Source organism: Trichophyton rubrum, assembly GCF_000151425.1.
Source record: "Trichophyton rubrum CBS 118892 genomic scaffold supercont2.8, whole genome shotgun sequence".
NCBI lineage: Eukaryota > Fungi > Ascomycota > Eurotiomycetes > Onygenales > Arthrodermataceae > Trichophyton > Trichophyton rubrum.
The window spans coordinates 150,007-173,338 of record NW_003456421.1 but is presented as its reverse complement, the minus strand read 5'-3'; the positions used below and the strand labels follow the sequence as shown (position 1 = coordinate 173,338).

The 23,332-nt window shown below is 48.7% G+C and overlaps 11 protein-coding genes across 16 annotated transcripts; 6 read left to right on the top strand and 5 right to left on the bottom strand.

Moving 5' to 3' along the window:
* Positions 1–23: 23 nt before the first annotated feature.
* On the bottom strand, positions 24–2,468 carry TERG_06569 (homoaconitase, mitochondrial; the record flags this gene model as incomplete). The annotated part of the gene is made up of 2 exons (XM_003232529.2): positions 24–1,492; positions 1,556–2,468. The coding sequence occupies 2 exons, from the start codon at positions 2,466–2,468 to the stop codon at positions 24–26; spliced, it is 2,382 nt and encodes a 793-aa protein (XP_003232577.2).
* Positions 2,469–3,419: 951 nt separating this feature from the next.
* On the top strand, positions 3,420–4,817 carry TERG_06568 (phosphoserine transaminase; the record flags this gene model as incomplete). Its single annotated transcript, XM_003232528.1, has 2 exons — positions 3,420–4,163; positions 4,251–4,817. 2 exons carry the CDS (start codon positions 3,420–3,422, stop codon positions 4,815–4,817), a joined length of 1,311 nt encoding a protein of 436 aa, XP_003232576.1.
* Positions 4,818–4,897: 80 nt separating this feature from the next.
* Positions 4,898–5,608, bottom strand: TERG_12429 (uncharacterized protein; the record flags this gene model as incomplete). Its single annotated transcript, XM_047751387.1, has 1 exon — positions 4,898–5,608. The coding sequence occupies one exon, from the start codon at positions 5,606–5,608 to the stop codon at positions 4,898–4,900; it is 711 nt and encodes a 236-aa protein (XP_047606973.1).
* Positions 5,609–5,741: 133 nt separating this feature from the next.
* Positions 5,742–6,053, bottom strand: TERG_12428 (oxidoreductase; the record flags this gene model as incomplete). Its single annotated transcript, XM_003232527.2, has 1 exon — positions 5,742–6,053. One exon carries the CDS (start codon positions 6,051–6,053, stop codon positions 5,742–5,744), a length of 312 nt encoding a protein of 103 aa, XP_003232575.2.
* Positions 6,054–6,595: 542 nt separating this feature from the next.
* Positions 6,596–8,431, top strand: TERG_06566 (uncharacterized protein; the record flags this gene model as incomplete). The annotated part of the gene is made up of 2 exons (XM_003232526.1): positions 6,596–7,564; positions 7,622–8,431. The coding sequence occupies 2 exons, from the start codon at positions 6,596–6,598 to the stop codon at positions 8,429–8,431; spliced, it is 1,779 nt and encodes a 592-aa protein (XP_003232574.1).
* Positions 8,432–10,165: 1,734 nt separating this feature from the next.
* Positions 10,166–12,301, top strand: TERG_06565 (uncharacterized protein; the record flags this gene model as incomplete). The annotated part of the gene is made up of 5 exons (XM_003232525.2): positions 10,166–10,601; positions 10,657–10,941; positions 10,993–11,364; positions 11,424–11,593; positions 11,642–12,301. The coding sequence occupies exons 1-5, from the start codon at positions 10,391–10,393 to the stop codon at positions 12,299–12,301; spliced, it is 1,698 nt and encodes a 565-aa protein (XP_003232573.1). The 5' UTR covers positions 10,166–10,390.
* A 131-nt stretch (positions 12,302–12,432) lies between these two features.
* Positions 12,433–13,044, bottom strand: TERG_06564 (uncharacterized protein; the record flags this gene model as incomplete). The annotated part of the gene is made up of 2 exons (XM_003232524.2): positions 12,433–12,979; positions 13,043–13,044. Coding segments are annotated over 2 exons (549 nt in total).
* Positions 13,045–13,810: 766 nt separating this feature from the next.
* TERG_06563 lies at positions 13,811–15,938 on the top strand. 2 transcript variants are annotated; one of them, XM_003232523.2, is made up of 3 exons: positions 13,811–14,172; positions 14,258–14,692; positions 14,758–15,938. In XM_003232523.2, exons 1-3 carry the CDS (start codon positions 14,137–14,139, stop codon positions 15,787–15,789), a joined length of 1,503 nt encoding a protein of 500 aa, XP_003232571.1. In that variant the 5' UTR covers positions 13,811–14,136; the 3' UTR covers positions 15,790–15,938. The 2 variants fall into 2 exon arrangements, with proteins under 2 accessions (XP_003232571.1, XP_047606972.1); XM_047750231.1 differs by having other exon boundaries at positions 13,811–14,692.
* A 1,123-nt stretch (positions 15,939–17,061) lies between these two features.
* Positions 17,062–19,221, top strand: TERG_06561 (uncharacterized protein; the record flags this gene model as incomplete). Its single annotated transcript, XM_003232521.1, has 1 exon — positions 17,062–19,221. The coding sequence occupies one exon, from the start codon at positions 17,062–17,064 to the stop codon at positions 19,219–19,221; it is 2,160 nt and encodes a 719-aa protein (XP_003232569.1).
* Positions 18,934–22,204, bottom strand: TERG_06560 (pyruvate dehydrogenase (acetyl-transferring) E1 component, alpha subunit). Of its 5 annotated transcripts, XM_003232520.2 has the most exons (4): positions 21,887–22,204; positions 21,675–21,808; positions 21,151–21,605; positions 18,934–21,076 (listed from the first exon to the last, which is right to left on the bottom strand). In XM_003232520.2, exons 1-4 carry the CDS (start codon positions 22,007–22,009, stop codon positions 20,571–20,573), a joined length of 1,218 nt encoding a protein of 405 aa, XP_003232568.1. In that variant the 5' UTR covers positions 22,010–22,204; the 3' UTR covers positions 18,934–20,570. The 5 variants fall into 5 exon arrangements, with proteins under 5 accessions (XP_003232568.1, XP_047604624.1, XP_047606970.1 ...); XM_047748637.1 differs by having other exon boundaries at positions 21,675–22,204; XM_047750229.1 differs by having other exon boundaries at positions 21,151–21,808.
* Positions 22,205–22,331: 127 nt separating this feature from the next.
* Positions 22,332–23,258, top strand: TERG_12427 (uncharacterized protein; the record flags this gene model as incomplete). Its single annotated transcript, XM_003232519.2, has 3 exons — positions 22,332–22,390; positions 22,506–22,876; positions 22,993–23,258. 3 exons carry the CDS (start codon positions 22,332–22,334, stop codon positions 23,256–23,258), a joined length of 696 nt encoding a protein of 231 aa, XP_003232567.2.
* Positions 23,259–23,332: the final 74 nt, after the last annotated feature.

The following is a 23,332-nucleotide window of genomic DNA, read 5'->3' as shown; positions in this document are numbered from 1 at the left end:
TGAAAAACTGTCCGAAGTACGCCCTAAGACGAGGCAGAAATGGAATTTTTCACCCATTTCTCCAAACCTCCAAGGGCGATGATCTCTTGTACGTTCGGAGGCAGCTCCCCAACCTTCTGCGTCCATTTCTGGCCATCGGGGCCTTCTTGAACTTCGATTTGGCTTCGTCGTACGTCCCAGGTTAAAGTCCAGCCGGTACGTCGAGTTGCCTGCTTGCTTTGTCCAGCGAATGTCTCACGTAGCCTGCTGACGAGGCGAGGGACTTCTAGTCCCATGAGGGCGTTGTTAATACTATTCCTAGAGAAAATATTGCCGAAGCTGCCTGCAACCACAAGCGGGATGTTTCGGGCTAGAATAGCAGTGGCAGCTTGCTCGCGGGAGCTTCCACAACCAAAGTTGTAACCGGTCACGAGGATATCTCCAGCCTTTGATACCTTGGAGAAGTCAGTATCGTAGTTGGACATACAGTACTCGCCCATCTGCTCAACCGTGACGTTGTCTTGGTATGTGTATTTTCCAGGGTAAATGCCGTCTGTGTTGATGTTGTCACTATCACAGAAGATGATTTCCCCAGAGACACGTTCAGGGAAACCGGGGTATACCTCGGTCAGGCCAGTAGAAGTTTCTTCTGGCTGTGCCTGTGGTTCTTCGGCGCCAAATGCCTTTTCGGCGTCAAGAAGCATGGTATCTAGCTGTCCAATTACCTTTTCAAGAGCCTGTTCAGCTGTCAAGAGGTCGTCATCCTTGATACCCTCGCCTTCTCCACGGACAACTCCGTTCCAGCCTTCGGGTTTTTCATACCATCCTGGTCCACTTAACTTCCCATTCAGGGCACTAGCAGCAACGACCTCAGGGCTACCAAGGTAGGCTTTTGCCTCCGTGCTACCCATTCGGCCCTTAAAGTTACGGTTTGATGCACTAATGCCAACTTCCCCGGGTTCCAACAAGCCGGTTCCAAGGCCAATGCATGGTCCACAACCAGCAGGCAAGGGTTCTGCACCAGCCTCAAGAAGAGTCTGCCAGTCACCCGCTTCTTCCGCCGCGCGTTGTTCCGGAATTGACGCAGCTGCAATGTAAAACTTAACACCATCCGCAATCTTTGGAACTTTACCATTGTTCTTCTCCGCTACTTCCTTGAAAACCTTCGCAGCAGCTGCAATATCTGAAGCTCTCGAGTTTGTGCAGGATACGAGATATGCTTTGTCGACTTTGATACTCTGAGCCTCAAGTTCATCCAAGGATGTTGCTATCTTGACGGAGTTGGGTCCAGAGACATACGGGGTAAGGGTGGATAAATCGAGATGGAGTTGCTTGGCATACTTAGCCCCTTTATCCGCGACTAAAGGGTGCTCGAACATCTCTTCTAGGAGTTCATGGTTAAATCTGGTGGCGGCTGTGCTAGGAAGATCCGGAACAGTTGACCCCCACATGGCTGCAGTAGTCGCCTTTGCTCGTAGCCATCCCTTTAGCATAGAGTCCACTGGAAATAGGCCTGCATAGAATTAGCCTTATATTCAGTTACGCCAATTTGATACATAAAAAGAATGAAGCTTACCACTAAGAGCTCCGAATTCCGTGGTCATGTTCGCTATCGTCAGTCTATCATCGATCTCCAAGCTGCGCATGGTCTCTTCTGATCCAGTAAATTCAATGGCGTGATTAAGAACTTCGTCGTTGTTGAACAGTCCGCAGAGTGCCACGATGACATCCTTTCCAGTAACGCCCTTGGGCAAGACTCCAGTAAAGTTCACCCTCGCAACCGGAGGCACCTGCCACCAGGTCTTTCCAGTGGCCCAGATACTGGCTGCATCAGTCCTTACCACTGGTGTCCCCAGACATCCTACTCCTCCGTACATATTCGAATGACTGTCAGAAGCTACCACCAAGGTCCCTGGCCAAGCATAACCCTCCTCGACCATAATTTGATGCCCAATGCCTCTTCCAGCAGGGTAGAAATCAACGCCATGTTTTTTTGCAAACTGCTCAATCTGCTCGTATTTCTGTAGGTTCTTTTCTGACTTATTTTGCACATCGTGGTCCAGGGTCATAACGATCTGGTTCGAGTCTCTCAGCTTGGACGCTCCAATGGACATGAATTTCAACGCAACAGGCCAGCTGTTATCATGTGTCATTATCCGGTGCGGCGATATGGTAACATAGTCCCCTGATCGGACAAACTTGCCCTCTGCCAGGCCAACAGAATATTTCTGGACAATCTTCTCGGTCAGGGTTTGGGGAACGAGGGTATTCGATTTGATCGCGGAGTGGATTGCGGCGTAGGAAGGGTCTTGAAGTTGCGAATGGAATACATCAGCCGATGAGAGCCTGGCCGATACAGAGAATTGTCTGTGGGCGAATGATGGCCTTGCAAAGCACTGCAGCCGACGACTCTGCACTCTCGCATTTGGGAACGCAAACGCCCTCCTGGCGTTCGCCATGGCTCTTCGCGATATTACGCCAGCCATCATGAAGCAGTCTCTTCGTTTAGCAGAACTCTTCTGTCCCGAGAGCCCTCTCTGACTGTCCTGCTTGCTCCCTCGCTCTCGCTGTCTTTCTTCTCGCAGTCTCCTGCAGGTTTTCTTATCGAATGAAAAAGCAGCAAATTGAAATCTGAGGCTCAAAGATGCAAACTCGGCAAACAAGCTTTTTACGGTAATTTTTCAGCCGAATTCGGCTTTATGTAATCAGCCGGATTTCTTCGGCATTTTGGCTGGCATACTTAAGTGGCCCGTTGAAGAGAAAAAGCGACTTTCAAGGCTTGATCTTTCTCTATTTCTCCTGTTTCTTTGCATCTGGAGGCCGTATGGCGAATATAGTAACTCTCTACCAGGTGCAAAAGTTGCCACAGCCCTAGCAGTGGGACAATTGCCGAATCGGAGAAATAGTGAGATCCCTGCGCATCATCCTGGTTTGCTCTGATGCAAGGTTGGAGCTACTCAAATGAGCGCACGAAATGGAGGATTGTTTTGGGCATCAAGTAGTGCTTGCGAGTCTCCATTGCGAGGACTCTTTTTTATTTTAAAGGACACGGTGCACGGTTGTTATTGGTGAGTAAACGTAAATATTTGCCGTCCATAACTAGCTGATAAGAGTCATTGATTTGCAAAGAGCGGCCGGCCACTTGCAAATGAACGAGGGACCTTGGAGGAACTGGATAAGTGAGGAAGAGTAGCAAGAGAGGACCATGGTGATAGACTGTTGCTCGACTACCAAGACAACGGCCGCATAGCCAATCATCATCTGTTCACTATCGACCGTGAATCGCTTAAATATATAACTAGATGGGTATAAGAAGCCCCGCTAGATAATGACGGATGCTGGGTTATTTTAGAATTGCACCATCCCACCTTGCATTTAAAAGGCCTCGTTGAGTCATCTTTTCCAACCACCAACTTGCAACAGTACCAAACACCTCTGAAATGCCTTCTCGTTCAGAAATCGCCTACTTTGGCGCCGGCCCTGCTCCTCTACCCACTGCGGTTGTCGAGGCTGGCGCCAAAGCCTTCGTCAACTATAATGACAGCGGTCTGGGCCTAGGAGAAATCTCTCATCGATCTCCCGCCGCCAACCAAATCCTCGCGGATACCAAAGCGAACCTGACTACCCTACTCGATATACCAGAGAACTACGAAATACTGTTCCTCCAAGGCGGCGGAACCGGCGAGTTCAGCGCAATTGTTCAAAATCTGGTCAGCGTCTGGGTTGAGAGAAGAAGACGCAAGCTTGCCACTCAGTTCGGCGACGATGAGGCCAAGGTTGTTGCTGAATTGAAAAGGCAGGTCGATGAAGAGCTGAAATTAGACTATATTGTCACAGGATCGTGGTCCTCAAAGGCGGCACAGGAGGGAAAGAGGCTGGTCGGGGAGAAATTTGTCAATGTTGCTGTTGATGCTAAAGAAGCGAATGGAGGGAAATTTGGAAACATACCAGTCGAAGAGGAATGGAAGCTTACCAAGACGAAGGCAGAGGGAGGAAGAAGTGCACCTGCATTCGTCTACTTCTGTGATAACGAGACTGTGGACGGGGTTGAATTCCCAGCTTTCCCAAAATCGCTGGAGAACCCGCCGGACGTGAGTGAGGAAGACGAACGTCTGGTTGTGGCTGACATGAGCTCTAACTTCCTCAGCCGGAAGATAGATGTCAAGAAATATGCTGTCATATTTGTAAGTGACCATTTATCCTCTCTATTGTCTAAAAAAAAAATACAAAAGGGCCTGCACCAATGCTAAGATACAACGATCCGTCTATAGGGAGGAGCTCAGAAAAACGTTGGTGTAACGGGTATTGCGTTGATCATCGTCCGGAAGGACCTTCTACCCCCTCATACAGCCACGCCTTCGCCGGCTTTGCTCCGTCAGCTTAATATCGGTGGCCTGCCGGGACCGATCGTTTTTGACTATGCAATAACCGCCAAAAATAACTCTCTATACAACACGCTTCCGATATTCACCCTCTGGATTGCTGGTCAAGTCATTGCAGGCCTTGTCCAGACTCACGGCAAAGCCCGAGTGAGCGGCCAGGAAGATATCGTGAACAAGAAGACAGCTCTCCTATATGGTGCACTCGACAGGAACCCTCAGGTGTATCAGGTCGTTCCAGACAAAAGTGTTCGCAGCAGAATGAATGTTTGCTTCCGAGTCCATGGAGGTGACCCCGAGAAGGAGAAAGAATTCATTGCTGGCGCTGAGAAACGCCTCCTTCAAGGGCTAAAGGGCCACAGAAGCGTCGGCGGTATGCGAGCTAGCAATTATAACGCCGTTTCACTTGAAAATGTGGAAAAGTTGGTTCAATATCTGAACGACTTTGCCAGCGCATAGTTGTTCACTAACAAATAGCTAGCTGAACATTTGGTCTAAAAGTTGACGGGAGTATCTGCAAGTGTTGTGTAAGACTCTTTTCAGAGCTTCCACACTGACCAGCCGGAAATATTTAACTCTTTCAGAATACCTCGCAGTGGCCCTTGGACCTCCCGTCCATTATGCCACATCTTGGGGCCAGCAAGGTAGCTGACAAACCCATCAGGTCCTGATATAATGATCAGTTTCTTCTTCCTTGGGCCCACAAGTGGATGCTGCGCCCTTGAGTTTATATATTTCATGATAGAATCTTTCCCAATAAGTGATTTCTCTTCATCGACAAAGTAGTCAACAGTGACTTTCTTGGGGTAGAGGCGTTTGAGCTCGTCCAGCTGCTCGACAACGTAATTCCTCAGTTCTTCTATATTTTCTCCCGGGGTGCCTACTGCCTTGGTCGTAGGGTACAGTTTTGACCACCAACTCCACTGAGAACCGACAGTATCACTGCAACCCCCGAGACAATCCTCTCTCCGTCGGTTTGCCCATAAGATATGTATTCTTGTTTCATCCCTTGGCCGCATGCATTTGAGGATCGTGTGAGCAGCTTGTAGAGCTGGGGCTATGCCAGTCCCTCCCACGATGAAAAGGATCTCTTGGACGTCCGGAGTCAGCTCGAGTCCTAGCTGGGGCCCGCGCATCTCCACAATACTGCCAGGTTGAAGATCATGTAAATAGCTCGATACCTCGCCGTCTTTCCGGATAAGGAACTGAAGGGACGTGTCGTTTCCTTTGTCTAGGGAGGAAAACTGCATTGAAGGGGGTAACGGGGTATAGTCTCGGCCAACCTGCAGCTGAGGTTGTTTGAATTGTACACTCCAAATTCCAGTTTCAAAAGCATCCTGGTAGACTTCTGCATTTATTCCTCCCCCCCTTTTTGGCCGTAGGTTAAAGATGCTGCAGGTTGACGACACCGGAGTCTTTGAAATAAGTTCGTAGTTCGTGAACGTAACCCGGGTCCAGGGTGGTACTAGAGGTATCTCCCTGGGAACGAGTGTATATACCAGCTCCGCCAGCCGCAATAGCTACAACAGCAGCAGTCAACCATAGCTTGCCTGACGGGCCCTTTGATGGTGGTTGGGATGTTGTGGATGAGGTTCGAAAACGTTGATAACGATTCGGCGACGAGAATTGAGCGTTGACATTACATTGTCGCGGAGCAGATGAGAGCCGACACAAACGAACGGGCCGAGGAAACATGAAAAGAATAACAATATCTAAACAAAATAACAGAATCCCTAGTATTATTTCATTTCAACATCTCGTTTCTCCCAACTGGCTCTTTTTGCCGTGGTCTTCCAAAATAAAGTAAGTCACGTGCCTCTAAATAAAGCGGCTTAGTCATTATATCAGCTACCTAGTTTATGATTGGCCGAATTTTAGATAAGGGCTTCAATCTATCGATCGCTGGAAGGGGAAATCTGCTTGATCAGATCTTCAACTCCAGGTTTGTTTGCTAATGTCTGCGTCTCCTTTTCAACAGCCAGGTTTTCCCACGCGAGATATCACCCTTTTTCCCTGCCGACTAAGCTGATGACTTAACGTAGCTTTCAGATCGCCTAGCAAGCCAGCATAGCAGCGTCTTCTTCTCCAGTTTCTTCCATCCTAACTATGGCTGCAAGCTCTCCACACCCCTTTTGCTCCTAGAAAATCCGCGGTCATCCATTGCGGCCTTTTCTTTTACAATCTCTACGCGAAATCGCTTTCCATTCCCCCGTTATATGGGTCGTTGAATGAATACAATGAGAGACTCGCTTGAGTTGGCATCGCTCGCCTCATCGGAGGACGACCTTGCACAATCCTCGTCGGAATCCGGGGTAAGCTCATCACGTCGCGCTTCCCTAGAGAATGAGGATTCTATAGCCGGCGAATTATACGAACCCACACGCCCTGGTCACGGCCGATCATATTCTGTCTCTTCTGCCTTCGATTTCGGCACCACCCTTTTCCCCCTTTCTCAGACAGTTGGAGGGTATGCGCCGCTAGGTGCGCCTTCAGCAGTATCCCTGGAACATGATGGTAGTATAAGGGATGGTTCACTGGAGAGGCACAAGACATTGACATATCTAAATGGATTGTCTCTGATTATCGGGTTAATAATCGGATCTGGCATCTTTTCGTCGCCTGGCCAGGTCAACAGCAATGCAGGTTCTCCGGGTGCTTCGCTCATTGTATGGGTTGTTGCTGGATTGCTTGCCTGGACAGGAGCTGCAAGCTATGCAGAACTGGGCGGAGCTATTCCACTTAACGGTGGTGCACAGGTCTATCTTTCAAAGATATTTGGCGAGCTGGCCGGCTTTCTTTTTACCTGGACTGCGGTTTTCGTTCTGAAGCCAGGGTCCAACGCAATAATATCGATTATATTCGGTGAATATATTGTTGAAGCGATAGTTGGCACAAAGGTCGACTCTGTTAATCCCTGGATTTCCAAAGCTGTTGCGTTGGCTAGCATTATCGCCGTTACTCTGCTGAATTGCATATCAACGAAAGTGGGCACCCGCGTCGGAAACCTCTTCATGTTCTTCAAATTTATTGCACTACTTGCGGTCACTATTATTGGCATTGTTGCTGCGGTCACAGGCTTGTCTTATGATGGAAACCCTAACAAGGAATGGAAGACGAAAAATTGGTTTGATGGTACCAGTACAAGTATATCCAGCTGGGCTGTGGCCTTGTACTCTGGTCTATGGGCTTTTGATGGATGGGAGAATGTACGTCGTACCACAACTTCCTTTACTGTATCGATTTTGAAGCTAACGAAATATTAGACAAACTATGTAACCGGGGAATTCAAAAACGCGGGTCGCGATCTGCCCCGTGTAATTCACACTGCCATGCCACTTATGATAATATGCTACGTACTTGCAAATATCTCTTACGTTCTAGTTCTACCGGCATCCACAATCTCCGGTACCAATACCATTGCCGTGCATTTTGGAGCAAAAGTGTTCGGTCCCATTGGAGCCGCTGCCCTTGCCCTTGTTGTATCTGGAAGCTGTATCGGGGCTCTGAATGCCTCGGTTTTTACAAGTGGTAGATTGATATATGCAGCTGGTAAAGAGGGTTATTTTCCATCTATATTTTGCAGGGTTGGGCTTAGCGAATCGTCAAATCCTATGACAGGGCGCTTACAACGTCGTTCCTTTATCAAAAAGACAATTGCGCGAATGTTCGGCGATGACATTGGTATCGGATATACCCCAATATATGCAATGACTTTTAACATGGTACTTTGCATGTGCTATATCCTTGTTGGTGAATTCAAGACCCTTGTCACTTTTTACGGGGTAGCTGGTTATTCCTTTTATTTTCTCACGGTTTTGGGACTTATTATGCTTCGAATTCGTGAGCCTCGGTTAGAGCGGCCTTATAAAACGTGGATATCGACGCCGATAATTTTCTGCTGCGTGAGTTTGTTTCTGCTCAGTCGAGCTGTGTTTGTTGAACCATTGCAAGCACTTACCGTTGTTGGCTTTTGGATTGTTGGAGTTCCTGTATATTATTGGCGAATACACCAACGAGATGGAAAGCTCCAGCTTGGAAGCTGGTGGAAATTCTGGGCAAAGTCCCGGGAATGATTAAGTGTGGATAGAATTTTAACGTGGGATGAATGTTTTCGGGACTCTTACTCCTTATTATTATTTCATAGAGTTACAATTTTGTATGATAACTACTTCTCCGTTGATAACAAGAAAGTAATTGAAATGTAATTCACAGGTAATATGTTTGATGGAATAAGCTGCTAGAGGCTAGAGAAACACCCACTTGCTAGGAGATCCACTTGCTAGGAGTACACACCGTTGACATTGAATAGTAACATTTTAGGTCTTATATATTACCTATGTGGTATTCTGTAAAAATCCTAAAAGTAGGGACCTTAGTTCGCTGCGTTTATATATTTTATAGATGCAAGAAGAATAATATTTGATGATACGTAGTAACGAACGTACCCCTGTTAAAAATTGCAATCCGTGGCTAAGAATAGAACAAAATTAATTCATCTTGGCCCACTCCCCACCACCCCACAGGCCCGTTCCTCCCAAAGCTTGATAACTAGAACGATGATTGACACAGCAAATTTGACACAAAGCACAACATTCTGAGTACAAAATGTTTATTACTTTTTCAATTCGTCTTTCGCCTTTGTCAAAAGGTCAGTCAGAACTCGCTCCGTCTCCCTTTTCCTCGTCCTCCGCAAGTGTGTCGAATCGCGAAATTGCCAGCTGCCCATGTGTTCCCTTTCCAATTTTTTTTTTTTTCAGCCACGTACGTAAACCTGGGCTCTTTGCTTGGGAATTAACCTGGAGCACGATATTGAGCCATCTATTGTTGATAATCTCACCAGTATCTAGATGTAGCTAATAGTCTTCGTCGTTTTTCGTAGTCTTGGAGGGGAGTATTCGGCTTTCCGGGGTAAAGGTTGCTTTAAATCTTTTTGCAATATTAAAGTTTTTCTCAATTTTCGTAGAGAACCCGATAACGACCTTGGATATTTTGCTACTAAGTAAAGGACTAGTTAAATATATATATTACTTGAACTGACACGTCTACTTATATTTATATAACCTAAGCCTTAACTATAAAGGTAGAGCGTATCTAGGCTAAAATAAGGATCCTTTAGATCGTAGAATAGACTTGACTCTATAGAAGAGTTTTTTTTTTTGACGACAATGAAGCTGCCTTAAATACTAAAGGTTATAGTCAAGTTATCACGTACTCCCTACAGTTAATAAGGATATAGCCGCTAGGGTCTTAGATACTCTGGCTTATTCTACTTTACTAGAAGAATAGATGACCTATTAATGGATGTTATACACTTGCCGCTATTGAGCTTGAAATGGCCCCAAAAATTTAAGTAACTCGGGGTGCAATGCATTTACTCCTTTCTGGCGGCTAGGTATATTTAAGCTTTGGATGAAGTACTCAAGTTTAGATAATACTATTTATAGTTAAATAATGTAAGGAAATAAACTTTGGTGAAGATACCGATTCTTAGCGTATAGATAACTAATTATAGTTTGTAACCTTGGGAAACCGACGGGACGACGGATGAAGTAACCTTGGTCCTTCTATATATATAACTAAAGAGTAGCTACTAAACCTTTCGCCTCTCTATCTATACAGAGTACTCTATGCTCTGTAGAGCAATGCATCATGGAATAGTTACTCTAGGAATTAGAAAGTAAGTCGCTATGGGTTTTTTATTATTGTATCAAAGACGAGCCGTTATATATTATGGAGTCTATAACTAGGACTATTAAAAATATTCCTGAATATGTTCCTATCCCAAACTAAGTAAGCAGTTACTGTGACTGGAGTTCGCTTTTTACCGAAATATTAACAGGTAAGTTAGCCGCCAGCGGCATGCACACAATCCTTGTGTTTTGTTGACCGAATCTAGTTTAGCGTTCCACGTGACCGAATAACTGCCCGGCCCATTACCTAATATAAGGAGTCTTTCATCTCACTCCAGGCATCAACATCCTTTCTTTTGCAAATCGGGAATATCGTGCTGATTATACGAATACCCTAGTAGGATGCTGGCAAGAGTATGCTCTCGAGCTAGTCAGATGACTTGTTCTCTCATTACACCTACTAATGGTACTTCTATCTTTCGTTTTCCCAGTGGCATCCCGCCTTCCAAAATGGATCAGTCTCAGTCACAGCCTTCAATGACACCGCCTCCTCCAACGTCCTCTCGACCATTCTCCAGCAGCTCAGCTAGGCGTGACGCGATGAAAGAGCTAAGTAAGGAGGCTTATACAATCAAAACTCAATATCATAATTTGCTGAAAATTTTCAGCATCGGATCCATTTTTGTACACGACTGGGCGATGGTTGAATCAAGATGAACTACAGCGCCAATCACGTTCATTGAAATTCAACTTCTCCCTTCTGTGTGAGACTGTTGCGAAAATATACCCTGGAGCATCTAAAGTTAATTCCTACGAGAAGAAAGAAGGGGGATATAATCGAGTCTTCATTTTTACCTTGGACAATGGCAAGAAAGTTGTTGCTAAGGTCGCAACGCCTGTTGCAGGGCCCCCAAGGCTTACAACAAATTCGGAGGTTGTAACTGTAGCATACTGTAGGTTGAGTTAGTGAGTTCTTAGCAATTATTCCTAACTTCCTTTAAAAGTACGATCAAAAGCTTCCCTTCCTATACCAGAGATACTTCTTTGGAGTGATGACCCATCTAACCCGGTTGGGATTGAATATATCATGCAAGAGCACGCTGATGGTGTTGATTTGCATGAACATTGGCCTGAAATGGATATAGTGCAGCACATGCAGTGCACCAAGGAGCTCTCGCTGCGGATTAGAGGGATGTCATCTCTTGATTTCCCGGCATATGGAAATTTGTACTTCGCTGATGCACCTATTGAAGAAAAGCTAAAAATACCATTCGACAATGGCTTTTGTATAGGGCCGTATTGCAGCCCCCTCTTTTGGAATTGTGGTGCTGGAGAAAGCGATATTTACAAGGGATTGAATGCTAACCGGGGTCCATGTATGGTTGACTTCTTTTTGATTCTGTTATTCCAGGAAGTTAACCAATTGATTTCATAGGGAGAGATCTCAAGGAGTATTCGGCCGGGCTAATAGATACTGCCCTGTCACGTCTACCCAAAGAACAACCAGCCGATGACCGACTTCCATTCCGTGGAACTATCCAGGAACATTCTGACCTGATTGATGCGTGTCGAAAGTCTATGAATATATTGATTGAGGATGGGCGAGTATAGACAGCAGCGGCGCCAGCCCTGGTACATCCAGACTACCACAAGAGGAATATCTATGATTCTCCTGACGATCTAACCAAAGTTACAGGATTGATTGACTGGCAACTGGCATCGATTGAACCTGCATTCATCTATGTTCACGGAACCCCTGATTTTGCCTCGCTCGCCGACCAGGGCTCAGCCGAAGCAGACGAGTCCGAGAAAGCGCAATCGGAAGACGAGAGACGGCTCCAAAAGGATCTTTCTATATGCCACCAAACGTATGACGTTATCATGAAGGGCAAGGTACCCAAGATGCGAGCAGCAACACGGCTTGACCCAACCTTCTTCCGCCTATTTCACTATTGTTTTACCACCTGGAGGGACGGTGCCCCCGCCATTAGACAAGAGCTTCTGGACTTGCGGTCTTTATGGTCAGAATTGGGGCTGCCTGGAAGCTGTCCATATGACCCAGATGAGGAAGAGCTGCACAGACATGCAAAACAGTATGAGGACTTTGAAACAAGGCAGAAACTGAAAACGTGGCTTACGATGCAGATGAACTCGGGATCTGATGGCTGGGTGCCTAATGAGATATGGGATGCTGCTCAAGAGGCGAATAGGGCAGCGTATGCAGAGTGGATGGAGTCTGCAAAGGAGTTGGGAGAGGCGGAAGGGATGACGCCTGAGAAAGCTGATAGGCTGTGGCCCTTTGACGCAAGATAACATATGTATATATTCTATGGTTAATGTACAACAAATCTCCAATCTCGATATACATCAGTTAGGATGTAGACAATACAGTGTCTCGTAGGAAGTCGATAGCAGCTGAAAAGGGACCACCACGTTCGTTAGTATCAAGCTCTTGGGGGTACCATGGAAAATACCAAAAACCTACTCTGTCTAAATTCATGTGGCTTCTCAGTGATGACCCAATGCCCACAATCGAAGTCTACCATTTTCAAGTTCGGGAAGAACTTTTGCATAAGCTCCTTAGAGTGATCCGGCAGGTAATGGCTCCTTGTTGCCCTGACGATCAAGACTGGCTTCTCAAACCGGTTTCTCCGAGGGTCAGTATATGGGAAATCCCCTAGAGCATCCAACGAGGACGAGAGTATATCCAGCGGTACACGGAAGTGCAAACGGTCCTTGCCCGATTTCCTTGTTAGATTAGTGAGAAGGAAGAGACGGATGGCGGGGTCTGGTTCAAATTGTGAGAGGAGCGCATCGGCCTCGGACAAGGAGGAGACTGGAGTAGCCTGGGACTGGATATGTCTCATGCCCCTGATGTACCGTGGAAAGTCGTCGGTTAGGGGCAAACGAATGGGCCCGTTATCTATAGCAATGACACTCGATACTAACGAAGGAGAGCGTAGAGCAAGCGTCAAGGCTGTTTTGGCCCCCCTAAGTAATTGTAAATTTAGTTAACTCTGCTTTTGAGAGAGAGTAATGCTGATTAGAGCATACATGGAGTGGCCGATGAGAATGGGATCTCGCAGGCTGTGCTGGTGAATGAAGTACTCCACGTCAAGGGCGAGCTCGGTGTAGTCATGCTTTGGATGATGGAAGGAGTCTCCATGGTTACGAAGATCCTTCTTACGGTCAGAGTAAAGGGCGCTCAACGGCTCGTTAAAAAAAGGATGTCAAGGTCGATGACATACCACAGCGTAGACTGGCGCCCCCAGATCAGCGGCCAGCACCCTACAGGCTATCAGCAGTGGCACTCGGGGGAACAAACTATGGTAAAGGGAAGAACCGACTTGCTCATGCTTCTGTTGTTTTTCCTGCTGCCAAAAAGGCCATGCATGAAGACGATGGGCGGCCGGCCGGCATAGTAAGTGCTGCCTCGCGGCTTGTGCAGCGTATAAGCTAAAGGCACTCTGGAAGCAGCAGAGGCAGTAGAGTGGTGTCGCACGAACAGGCGTCCTAGCTGATACATGGTGATTGATTCTCGGGCAGCAAACGGTCGATGAGTCAAAACACAGCACATATCGCAAAAGATCTCAACAATATAAACAAGACCAAAACTCTTCTTTGCAACAGCACATAAAGCGCAGAGACAATGAAAAGAAAGGTAGGACCTGAGTCCAGGAGAGGTGCCAAAGAATATGCCTGTCAAAACCCCGAAGGATGTTGAGTGGCAAGGCTCTCCACGCTGTGCAATGTAGGAGCCTTTCCACGGCGAAGCGCCTTTTTGATCGCGCCAGCCCAAACAAGGTAAGTATGAAGAGAGAAAGAGAAGAGAAGAAAAAAATTTCGAAGAAGGCGGGCGCCCGGCGGCTGTTTATATAGGGCAGAATGACACGTGATGAATGACTAAGATTAAGCGAGGTTTGAGCTGAGGACGATGATTGGCTAGAGAGCAACAGAGGTTAAAGCTTGTTAGTAATGGAGGAAAATAGTTTTACCGAGAACAGTACACGTGACGGACTGTGACCGGGGGCTCCAACGCTGGAAAAAAAGATTATCTGGGTTGGAAGCAGAAAAGGACGACGCAGCAGGCGACGTTCGACGAGGATACCAGGAGCCGGACAGGAAGATACACACAGACAGACGTCACGATGAGGAACAAGGCGACTAGCTACCTCCGGAAACCGGTTTGTTTTTTTCCTTCTGAGCCCTCTCTGGTGTGCAATGGCTAGATTGCTAACCCTCGTTTTTTTTCTTCATGGGCAACGGTAGAAAATCCGCCAGTCCTGGAGCAAGTACAACCTGTTCAACATCACGCAAGTCCGCCTCCCGTTCACAAAGTCAAGGACCTTCTTCCAGCAGAAATGGTCGGCCAAGTCGCTTGCCCGCGGATACCATGGTGAGCAGGTCCGGGAGAGTCAATGGGAGCGCATGTTCTCTCGCCGGCTCCGAGCAGTTGTGCCCATGGACCCCTTTGATCTTGCCCGCAACGACGGTTCAAAAAACGCAGCCGGCCGTGGCTCAGGGATGGACAAGGGGGATAGAGAAGACGGTCGTCAAGTCCCGGACACGCCATACATGCTGATGACATTTGCACCTCTGGAAAGAAGATTGGACGTTGCTATATTCCGTGCTATGTTTGCAAGCAGTACCAGACAGGCAAGGCAGTTTGTCATCCACGGAGGCGTAACGGTCAATGGCAAGAAGGTTGGTCTCCTGGTTCCTTTTACAAGCAATAATGTGCATTTCAAGCAGCTAATATGTGATGGTAGATGCAATATCCTGGGTATCTATTGAACCCTGGAGACATGTTCCAGGTTGACCCTGAGCGAGTGATGTATGCTACTGGAGCACCCAAGGACAAGAGTCTACGCCGTGCCGGCCGTCTCAGACGACGGATGGGCGCAAAGTCGAAGGAGGAGAAAGAAGGGGAAGTCGAGGAAACCAAGACAGAGGAGACCAAGGCCGAGGACAAGGAGCAAAAGAAGGAGGAAGGCAAAGACGATGAAGACCCACGGCAGATGTTGAAGGAGTTGCTTTCTGGAGCCAAGGGGATCATGACATCGTCGGGGGACCTGCTCCCGGCCAAAAGAAGGCAGGCCATCCGTGCTTTCCAGCGGTCCGTCAAGCAGGTGCTCTCGCGGTCATCTACCACCACGACCATGACAGACAACCTGGAGGCCCAGTTCCTCGCTCTGAAGAACATGATAGACGAGGATACCAAGCGGGCAGCCGAAGCTGCAAAAAAGGCCGCTGCTAAGAAAGCAGAACAGGCCGCTCCCAACACTGAATCACCCTCCTCTGCCACCGAGCCATCATCTTCCGCATCACCCACTGCGCCATCTCCTTCATCTACTACTCCTAATGCTGATACCATTTCTACTACCACGACGACGACGACGACCACCACCACCACCACCACTAACAACAACAACGACAACATCAACAACCAAACCAGCCGAGATAGCAAGTCCTCCAGCGAAATTGATGATCTCGCAGCGTCCCTGTCCGACGTCGAGCTGGCCGACTACTCTCCCGCTGACCTGAAAGCCCTCAAGCTCGCTCTGGAGGAGATCCACGAAAACCCCATCGACAGCACGAAGCCGTATGCTACCCCCTGGCGGCCTCGCGACTACATGAGCCCCTTCGCCTTTGTGCCACGCTACCTGGAGGTCAACCACAACATCTGCGCGGCCGTCTACCTGCGCCATCCCGTGGCTCGCCCTGGCCGGGCAGAGGTGCCAACCCCCTTCAATGAAACCATCGGAGGCGCTGCCTTTGCGTGGTACCTTCGCCGGCGCTGAGGTCTGACGCCTGCCTGTAATAATACTACTACCTATATAGACTTATCATTCTAGACAGAACGAGGACATGTACCATAGCATCATCCTACCTCCTGCCTGCCTGCCTCTCTCTCTCTTCTCCCTCTCCCAGCGGTCCAGCCCTTCTGTAGCCTCCTTTCCGCCAGCCTGTCTGGGCCCCCTAAAGTCTCTCAGGCCCTGGCATCTTGTCCGTCTGCTGTGTCGCGGTGGCTCAGCACGTAGCAGTGACCTGCCCGCTTACTGTCGCCCGTCTCTTGGGCTGAGCATGACTTTTTGGCGGCGCCAGAGCGAAACTTCTTCGACCACAACAACAACAACAACAACACAACAACAACGCCAACCTCTCAACCTCCAAACGTCAACGTCAACGTCAACGTCAACCGTCAACTCCGTCAACTTCACCGTCAACGTCAACGCCGCGTCCCACGCGAGCAGACGGCCGGAGCCAGCGCCAGCGCCCGGCAGACAGCCAGCCAGCCCGAGCCGACCAGAAGCTCAACGGTTCTCGCCGTGCGTACAGTACCAGGGGCCCTTCGTTCGCAAAAGCAAATAAGCCCACCGTCGCGCAAAAAAGCAAAGAAGAAGGGAAAAAAAAAGGAAGGAAGAAAAAGCCCAGAGAGACGCTTCTATTTTGTCTTTTTTCACGACTGGCATCTGTCGCTCTTATCGTCGCTCGCCTCGAGTCCTGCTCTCGCTCTCTTGCTCTCTTGTCACTCTGTCGTGCCCTTCATGACCTTCTCCTGCCGTGCCTGAGACGCAAGAAGCCCCAAAACACGCAGACGAACCGCCAGCCAGACAAGCACCAGGGAGGAAAAAGCAAAGAAAAAAACAGAAGGGGAACCCAGAGTCGAAGCAGGCAGAAGAGACGACGAAGCAGAGCCAGACTCCATATTTTTTTAAATAATAACCTTACCTTGACACTTTTTTGCCGCCAAAAAAAAAAAAAAAAAAAAAAAAAATAACGAAGAACATCGCGAAGTTTCAACTCCTCCAGGCCAAAAGAAACACCGACGAGCAGCCGTCCAGGACACGCAGACAAGTTCAAGCAGCTCGAGAGCCCGCCCAGAGTGTCCTCTTCCCGTCCTCTCCCTTTTCTTTTCTCTTCCTTCTTCCTTCTCCCTGCTGGGGTTTCTCGTTCTTTTTGCCCTCCCCCCCGTTTCTGTTCTTGTTGTGCTTGTTGTTTTTTCCCGTCCCTTTTTTGCCTTCGCCGCTGGCGTCTCGTCGCTCTCGCTCGTCCCGTCCACGAGTCTATACATGTTCAATTGGGCCGTCGACCCTACCGCCCCGCCAGGTCCTACCCTCTCATCCCGTCAGCAGCATCACCAGCAGCAGCAGCAGCAGCAGCAGCAGCAGCAGGGCCACAATCAATGGCTGAACGCGGCGCCAGGGAGGCCGCTGAGCAGCGCGCTTCCTCTCCCGCCCATCTCGACCCTCCGCCAGCCTGCTGCTGTTAACTATCCCATCCCTACGCCGCACCATGAGCCGGTACCAACACCTCAGCCGCAGCAGCAGCAGCAGCGTCATCATCCGAGTCAGCACCATCAGCACCACCAGCAACAGCAGCAGCAACAGCCGCATCCACATAATGGTGGAGACGTGACGACGTCCGAGAGCCCCAGCCTGAGGGAGAACCCATTTACGGACCAAGACGCGGACGGGAAGGTTGTGTTGCATGGGCAGGAGGTTCATTTATCGGGCGTACGGGGACCGCATGACGGGCATGGGCAACATCAGGCTGCTGCTCGACGGCGGCAGCAGCAACAACAGCAGCACCATATCCCACAGCAGAAACAACCTCATCAGACTCTTCCACAGACTCAGCAGCAGCAGCATCAACAGCACCATCAACAACAACAGCAACAGCAACAGGCTCTATCTCGTCAACACTCACACCAGTTGACTCACTCTCTCTCCCAGCAACAACATCCACAGCCACAGTCTCAGCAGCATCCTCACCAATTACCACAACAACATCTCCAGCACCAACAACATCTCCAAAACCACCATCAGCGGCAAAGACACCAACAACAACAAGTTCAACAGCAGCAACAGGCTCAGGCTCAGCAGCAGCAGCAGCAGCAGCAACAACAACAACAACAACCACAACAACAACAACAACAACAAACACAACCTCAATCGTCACAACAGCCTTCAGCCTCCCAGCCGGCTTGGGAGCGCCCTGTACCTGTTTCAGTACCCGCAACCGTTCCACAAGAAGAAAACGATGCCGAAATAGCAGTCCTTGAAGGCAATGCACCGCGGAAACATGGTAAACGCCTTACAACTCGCGAAGAAACCGCTTTATTCGAAATATGTAATCGTCATGCAGACACCTTTGGCGAGCGTAATAAGCTCTGCGAATGGTGGATGGCTATAACTCTGGAATTCAACCGGATAGAAGGTCACCCATATTCATGGCACAGCGTCCGCCGGAAAGTCGAATTCGTCACACAGCAACGCATCAAGTTTTTAAACGGCATGGGTGGGAAACGGGGGGACGATCAGGCAGACGCCGCTTGGAGTGCCGCCGTAGATGCCTGGGTCCCGGTCTGGAGACGGTTTCAACAGCAAGAGACAGAAAGAATAAGCGCAAAGCAAGGCAAGAGAGGTCGAAAAAGGAAGTCCATGGCAGTTGATCCTGCAAACCTCGATACCCCGAATCACCAACCCCCTACTCCTCAACCACCTCCAGCTACACAGCAGCCGTCACAGCAGCATACCCCCCAGCAGCAGCAAGCGGAGATACAATTGCCCATGGGATTTGGAACCATGTTCAATGGCAATCCTACCAACAATGGTGCAGAACATCCCCATGCCCACCCTGTTAACGCTAGCACCCCGGACCTCCTCGCGCCCACGGCTAGCAATCCTTCCTCGTCCTCTCCACAAGCAGATCCCAATAATGTCTCCGCAGCCACCCTGAAAGCCATCTCACGTCTCAACAATACCCCCAAGGCAGCCATATCTCGAAATCCAAATCTCTCCCCTTCCACCGCTATGCTAATGTCTGCTGCTGAAAACTCCTCCACCCGCCGCTCATTCAATTCTCCTTCTGTCCCCGTCTCTGTTTCTATAACTGATACCCACCAACAGCACCACCCTCATCAAAGCGGCCCTGGTGCTCGTGGCTCCAATCCAGCTAACCCGGGTGTACCTGTCACCGGCGTCAGTGGAGCCCCTACTGCTAACGGCAACCTAACAGATGTTTATATGGCTGATGTCTCTGCCGCTGCATCTGCTGTGGCCCAGTCTATATCGGTCTCAGCCATAGACCAAATCCGCACTGAGCTACGGGCGGAGTTTCGTGAGCAGTTGGAGAAGGAACGCTCGCAACTCGAAGAAAAAATTACTTCCGTGCAGCGAACGCAAGAGATGATTCTTAGCCTGTTGAATGACCAGCGTTTCATGAAATGATTTGACTGAGTTCCTTACTATGCCAATTTCTATATTTCTTACTGTTCTTTTTTTTTTTTTTTTTTTTTTTTTGGTTACCCGGTGATATTGGTATTCGCCTATCACCTTGTCCTTTGCATATGGAATGTGGCTCTTTCTGCTCTCATACCTCGATAAAAAACTGGGTTTTACCGCTTGGATTGGGCGTTTCCTTTTGCTTTGCTGCTCTACTCTATTCCGCCCCTATTCCTCTCATCCTACCTTTCCTTCCTCCTATCTTGCATCTATATGCCATATACTCATCGGGATCTTTTTTCTATCTCTACTGTTATACATTAAAGGGGCTATCTATCTTATCATCGTATTTCATTTATTTTCTTTCAAGGGTCTGGTTTACATTTCTTTGGAAGGACTTTGGTTTGCCTTAGGATTTCATCTTTTCTTTTTTTTTCCTATTTTTTTTTTTCCCCCTTCTCTTCTCTCCTCGCCCTTCCTCACCCCTTTTGATATCTTACGATCAAATTGCTTTGTCTCGTTCTTCTAGCGACCGTTTCCTCTCCACTTCCATACTTGTTTTTTTTCATTCTAACGCCATGAAAAATCATGATGGATAACTGTACCTATAAAACTACACACCACTGCTTTCCACGATTGCGATCGTGTGCCAAAATGGGGGACGATATTAGACCTTGTTTTCTTGCTAGCTTCCTGCGTCATGCTTCCTTTCCTCCTTGCTTTCCTTATTCCCCTTCTATATCATGTTTTTCTTTGTATATTGGAACTGGAATTGGAACAGGCTCAGATGGAGTAGATTGGACCAGGGAAATTTAGTATTGTGGCCCACTTCTACCATCGTTTCTTCTCTCTTATTCTTGACCCTCTTGTTGTTTGTCGGAACATTAGTTGATTGTTAGCGAGCGGTTTGGCTGGTGGCTTGGTTGGTCTGGATGGGACAGGGTTAGGATTAGGATTGAAATAGATTTGAAGAGCGATCAAGGAAGGATCTGATTCAGCATTTGTTCCTGCTCTAATCCCCATTTGAGCAGCTATGTGGTAGTCAAGAATCAAAAAAGTACACGGTAATGAGATGGTAGATGTATATATCATGGTGGTGAAGATGTAAAAACGGGGCATAGAGAAAGTGGGAAAGGGGTAGTTGGATGGTGAGGAAGGAAACGGGGAAAGGTTCATAGGGCGCTATTTTGAATCTAAATTACACACTTAAAGAAATGAATCAGTGATACAGCACAGAGAGAAGGCAGGATGAACCACGACAACCCAATGTGTATAGAGGGAAGGTCGGGAAGGGAATTGAGAAGTAGGAAAGGAAGCGGAAGAAGTCGCTGTGTGAGGGTGAGGAGGTGCGTAATTTAGTAGTAGAAGGTCTCGTCAGCGGTGCGGCCACGCATCCATTTGGGCTCGCTGCCACGGACGTAGATGTCTTCGAACAAGATACGCGGAGTAGCATCTGGAACAGGCATCTTCTCGGCAATAGCAACTTCTTCGTCAACCATCGATCTGGCGTCCTTGTCAATGGCCTTGAGCTCATCTTCGGAGGTGATGTTCCAGTCAAGAAGCTTCTGCTTGAGTCCCGCAATGGGGTCATTGGTGCTGCGCATGCGCTGAATTTCCTCACGGGTACGGTAGGTGGTGCCAGGGTCAGACATGGAGTGACCACCGTATCTGTAGGTGACATATTCGAAGACAAGAGGACCCTGGCCGCTGACAGTGTACTCGCGGCCATACTGGACGGCAGCCTTGATAGCAAGAACATCCATTCCGTTGATCTTGATACCGGGGATATACTGTCCTCGCTTGTAGTAGTCGGTTAGAGCGGAAGAGCGGTTGGCAGCGGTTCCCATTCCGTATTTGTTGTCTATAAGTCAAAAGTGTTAATACGGCCACAACACAACATACTAAAGAATGGATAAAACACGATCTGAAACGTACTCTCGCAGCCAAACATGACGGGGAGGTTCCAGAGCTTAGCCATGTTGAAAGCTTCGAAAACTTGGCCCTGATTGGATGCTCCATCACCGTACAAACAGACGGTGGTATTTGCCTCGCCATTATACTGCTGTGCAAAGGCAAGACCAGCGCCAACGGGTACCTGAGCACCGACGATTCCGTTGCCACCGAAGAAGTTTTTAGCAAACATATGCATCGATCCTCCCTTCCCGTAGGCAATTCCCTCACGGCGACCAAGCAGCTCGCCGATAATCGAGCGAACGGTACCACCGCGCATCATGGCAAATCCGTGGCATCTGTAGGCAGTAATGAGCTTGTCATCTGGGGTAATGGCATGCTCAATACCAGTAGCGACGGCTTCCTGGCCAGTCGACAAGTGGCAGAATCCCCGGATCTTCTTCTCCTTGTAAAGTCGATCTGCGGCCATCTCCATACGTCTGGGGAAAGAAGTTAAAGGTTAGACATGCCCCATATATAGCGCACAAAAGGAGCTGATGCATCTTTACCTTATCGATACCATGTCGTAGTACATCTGCTTGAGCTCCTTCTTGGTTGTCTTCAAGGTGTATGGAGGAGGGTCGAGCTCGTAAGTCTCGAAGCTCTCGTCGGAGAGCTTGACTGAGAAGGGCTTGTCATCTTCCTGCAACCTCGCAAATGAATGGTTAGCACTCTTTCTACCGGCATATATCCGCTCAATTGGTAGGCCTGGGAGGCGTACAACTGGAATATCCTCCGCATGGGCGGAGGCAGCGTCGGTGGTCACAGAGCGGCGAAACAGCTGTGTCGAGGGCTGTCTGCCAACTTGGGCGACGCCACGGGCCCGGATAAGTCTCGAGAACATCTCAATTGACGATTGGATACTGCTGTGTCGACGAGCAGCAGGCAGCAACGGGAAGATTGGAGATGGTCGAGAGAAGGCAGCGCAGAGGACTTGTTGAGGTCGTTCCAGTTTGTTTCGGCCGCAGAAAGTTGTTGGGCCGTTTTTTCCTGCTTATGTCATCAGATTGGCCAAACAGTGCAAACTTTCCCAGACGGAGCTTAGGAGAGCGCCCAGCGAAAAGCGTCAAAAAGAGGGACGAGGGGGGCAAGCCAGCCAGCAGCAGCAAGCAGACAGACAAGACGAAGCAGCATCCCACGGCTTGACACCCAGAGACACACGAGCGATGTCGTTGACGATTCCCAAGGCGCCCAATGCTGGCCTGTTTAAGCAGGGCTATCAGAGGTACTTTCGCTTCAGTCTTTGAATTCTCATTTATTTTATCTTAATTTTTTTTTTGTTTGAGAGCTTTGGCTGGATATGTGCGTCAAGGTAGCATGCCCACTAACTGTTTATACAGCCACGACTCCGAAGATGGCGCCGTTATTCGAAATATCGAGGCATGCAGAGCTATTTCCCAGACTGTCCAGACATCTCTCGGGCCTCATGGCCGGAATAAGATTGTTATCAACCACTTGCAGAAGATGATTCTTACATCTGATGCTGCCACAATCCTGCGAGAGCTGGATGTCGTCCACCCTGCTGCTAAACTCCTGGTTATGGCCAGTCAGCAGCAAGAAGCGGAGATGGGAGATGCTACAAATATGGTTATTATCCTCGCTGGCGAGCTTCTACGAAAGGCGGAGGATCTCCTACGGATGGGGTTGAAGACGAGTGATATCGTTCAGGGGTACGAGGTTGCACAGGGTTTTGCTCTCAGTACTTTAGAAGGTAAGCTCTGCAGGCTCCTCCTCGGGCGTGGACATCCGTTGTTTTCTGTGCTCTATGATCCTTCCCGCCTTGGACCCGCCGGCTGCCTGTTTGCTAACGCTACAATCTCTACATAGAACTCGAAGTGGATAGATTAAAGGAAATGCGCTCTGCCCCTGAGCTCGGGAAGGCCCTAAAGACGGTTATTGGAAGCAAACAGTCTGGGTCTGAGGAAATCCTTGCCCCCCTGGTGGCCGAGGCCGTTTTGGGTGTTCTCCCAAAGAATCCCGCTAACTTTAATGTCGACAATGTCCGTGTGGTCAAAATTATGGGAGGAAGTTTGGAACAATCGCGTGTTGTTAAGGGTATGGTCTTCGCCCGTGAACCAGAAAGGTTCCATTAAGAAGGGCCAAGAAGGCGAAAGTGGTGTCTTCAGCTGTCAATCGATATATCCCAAACAGAAACCAAGGGAACAGT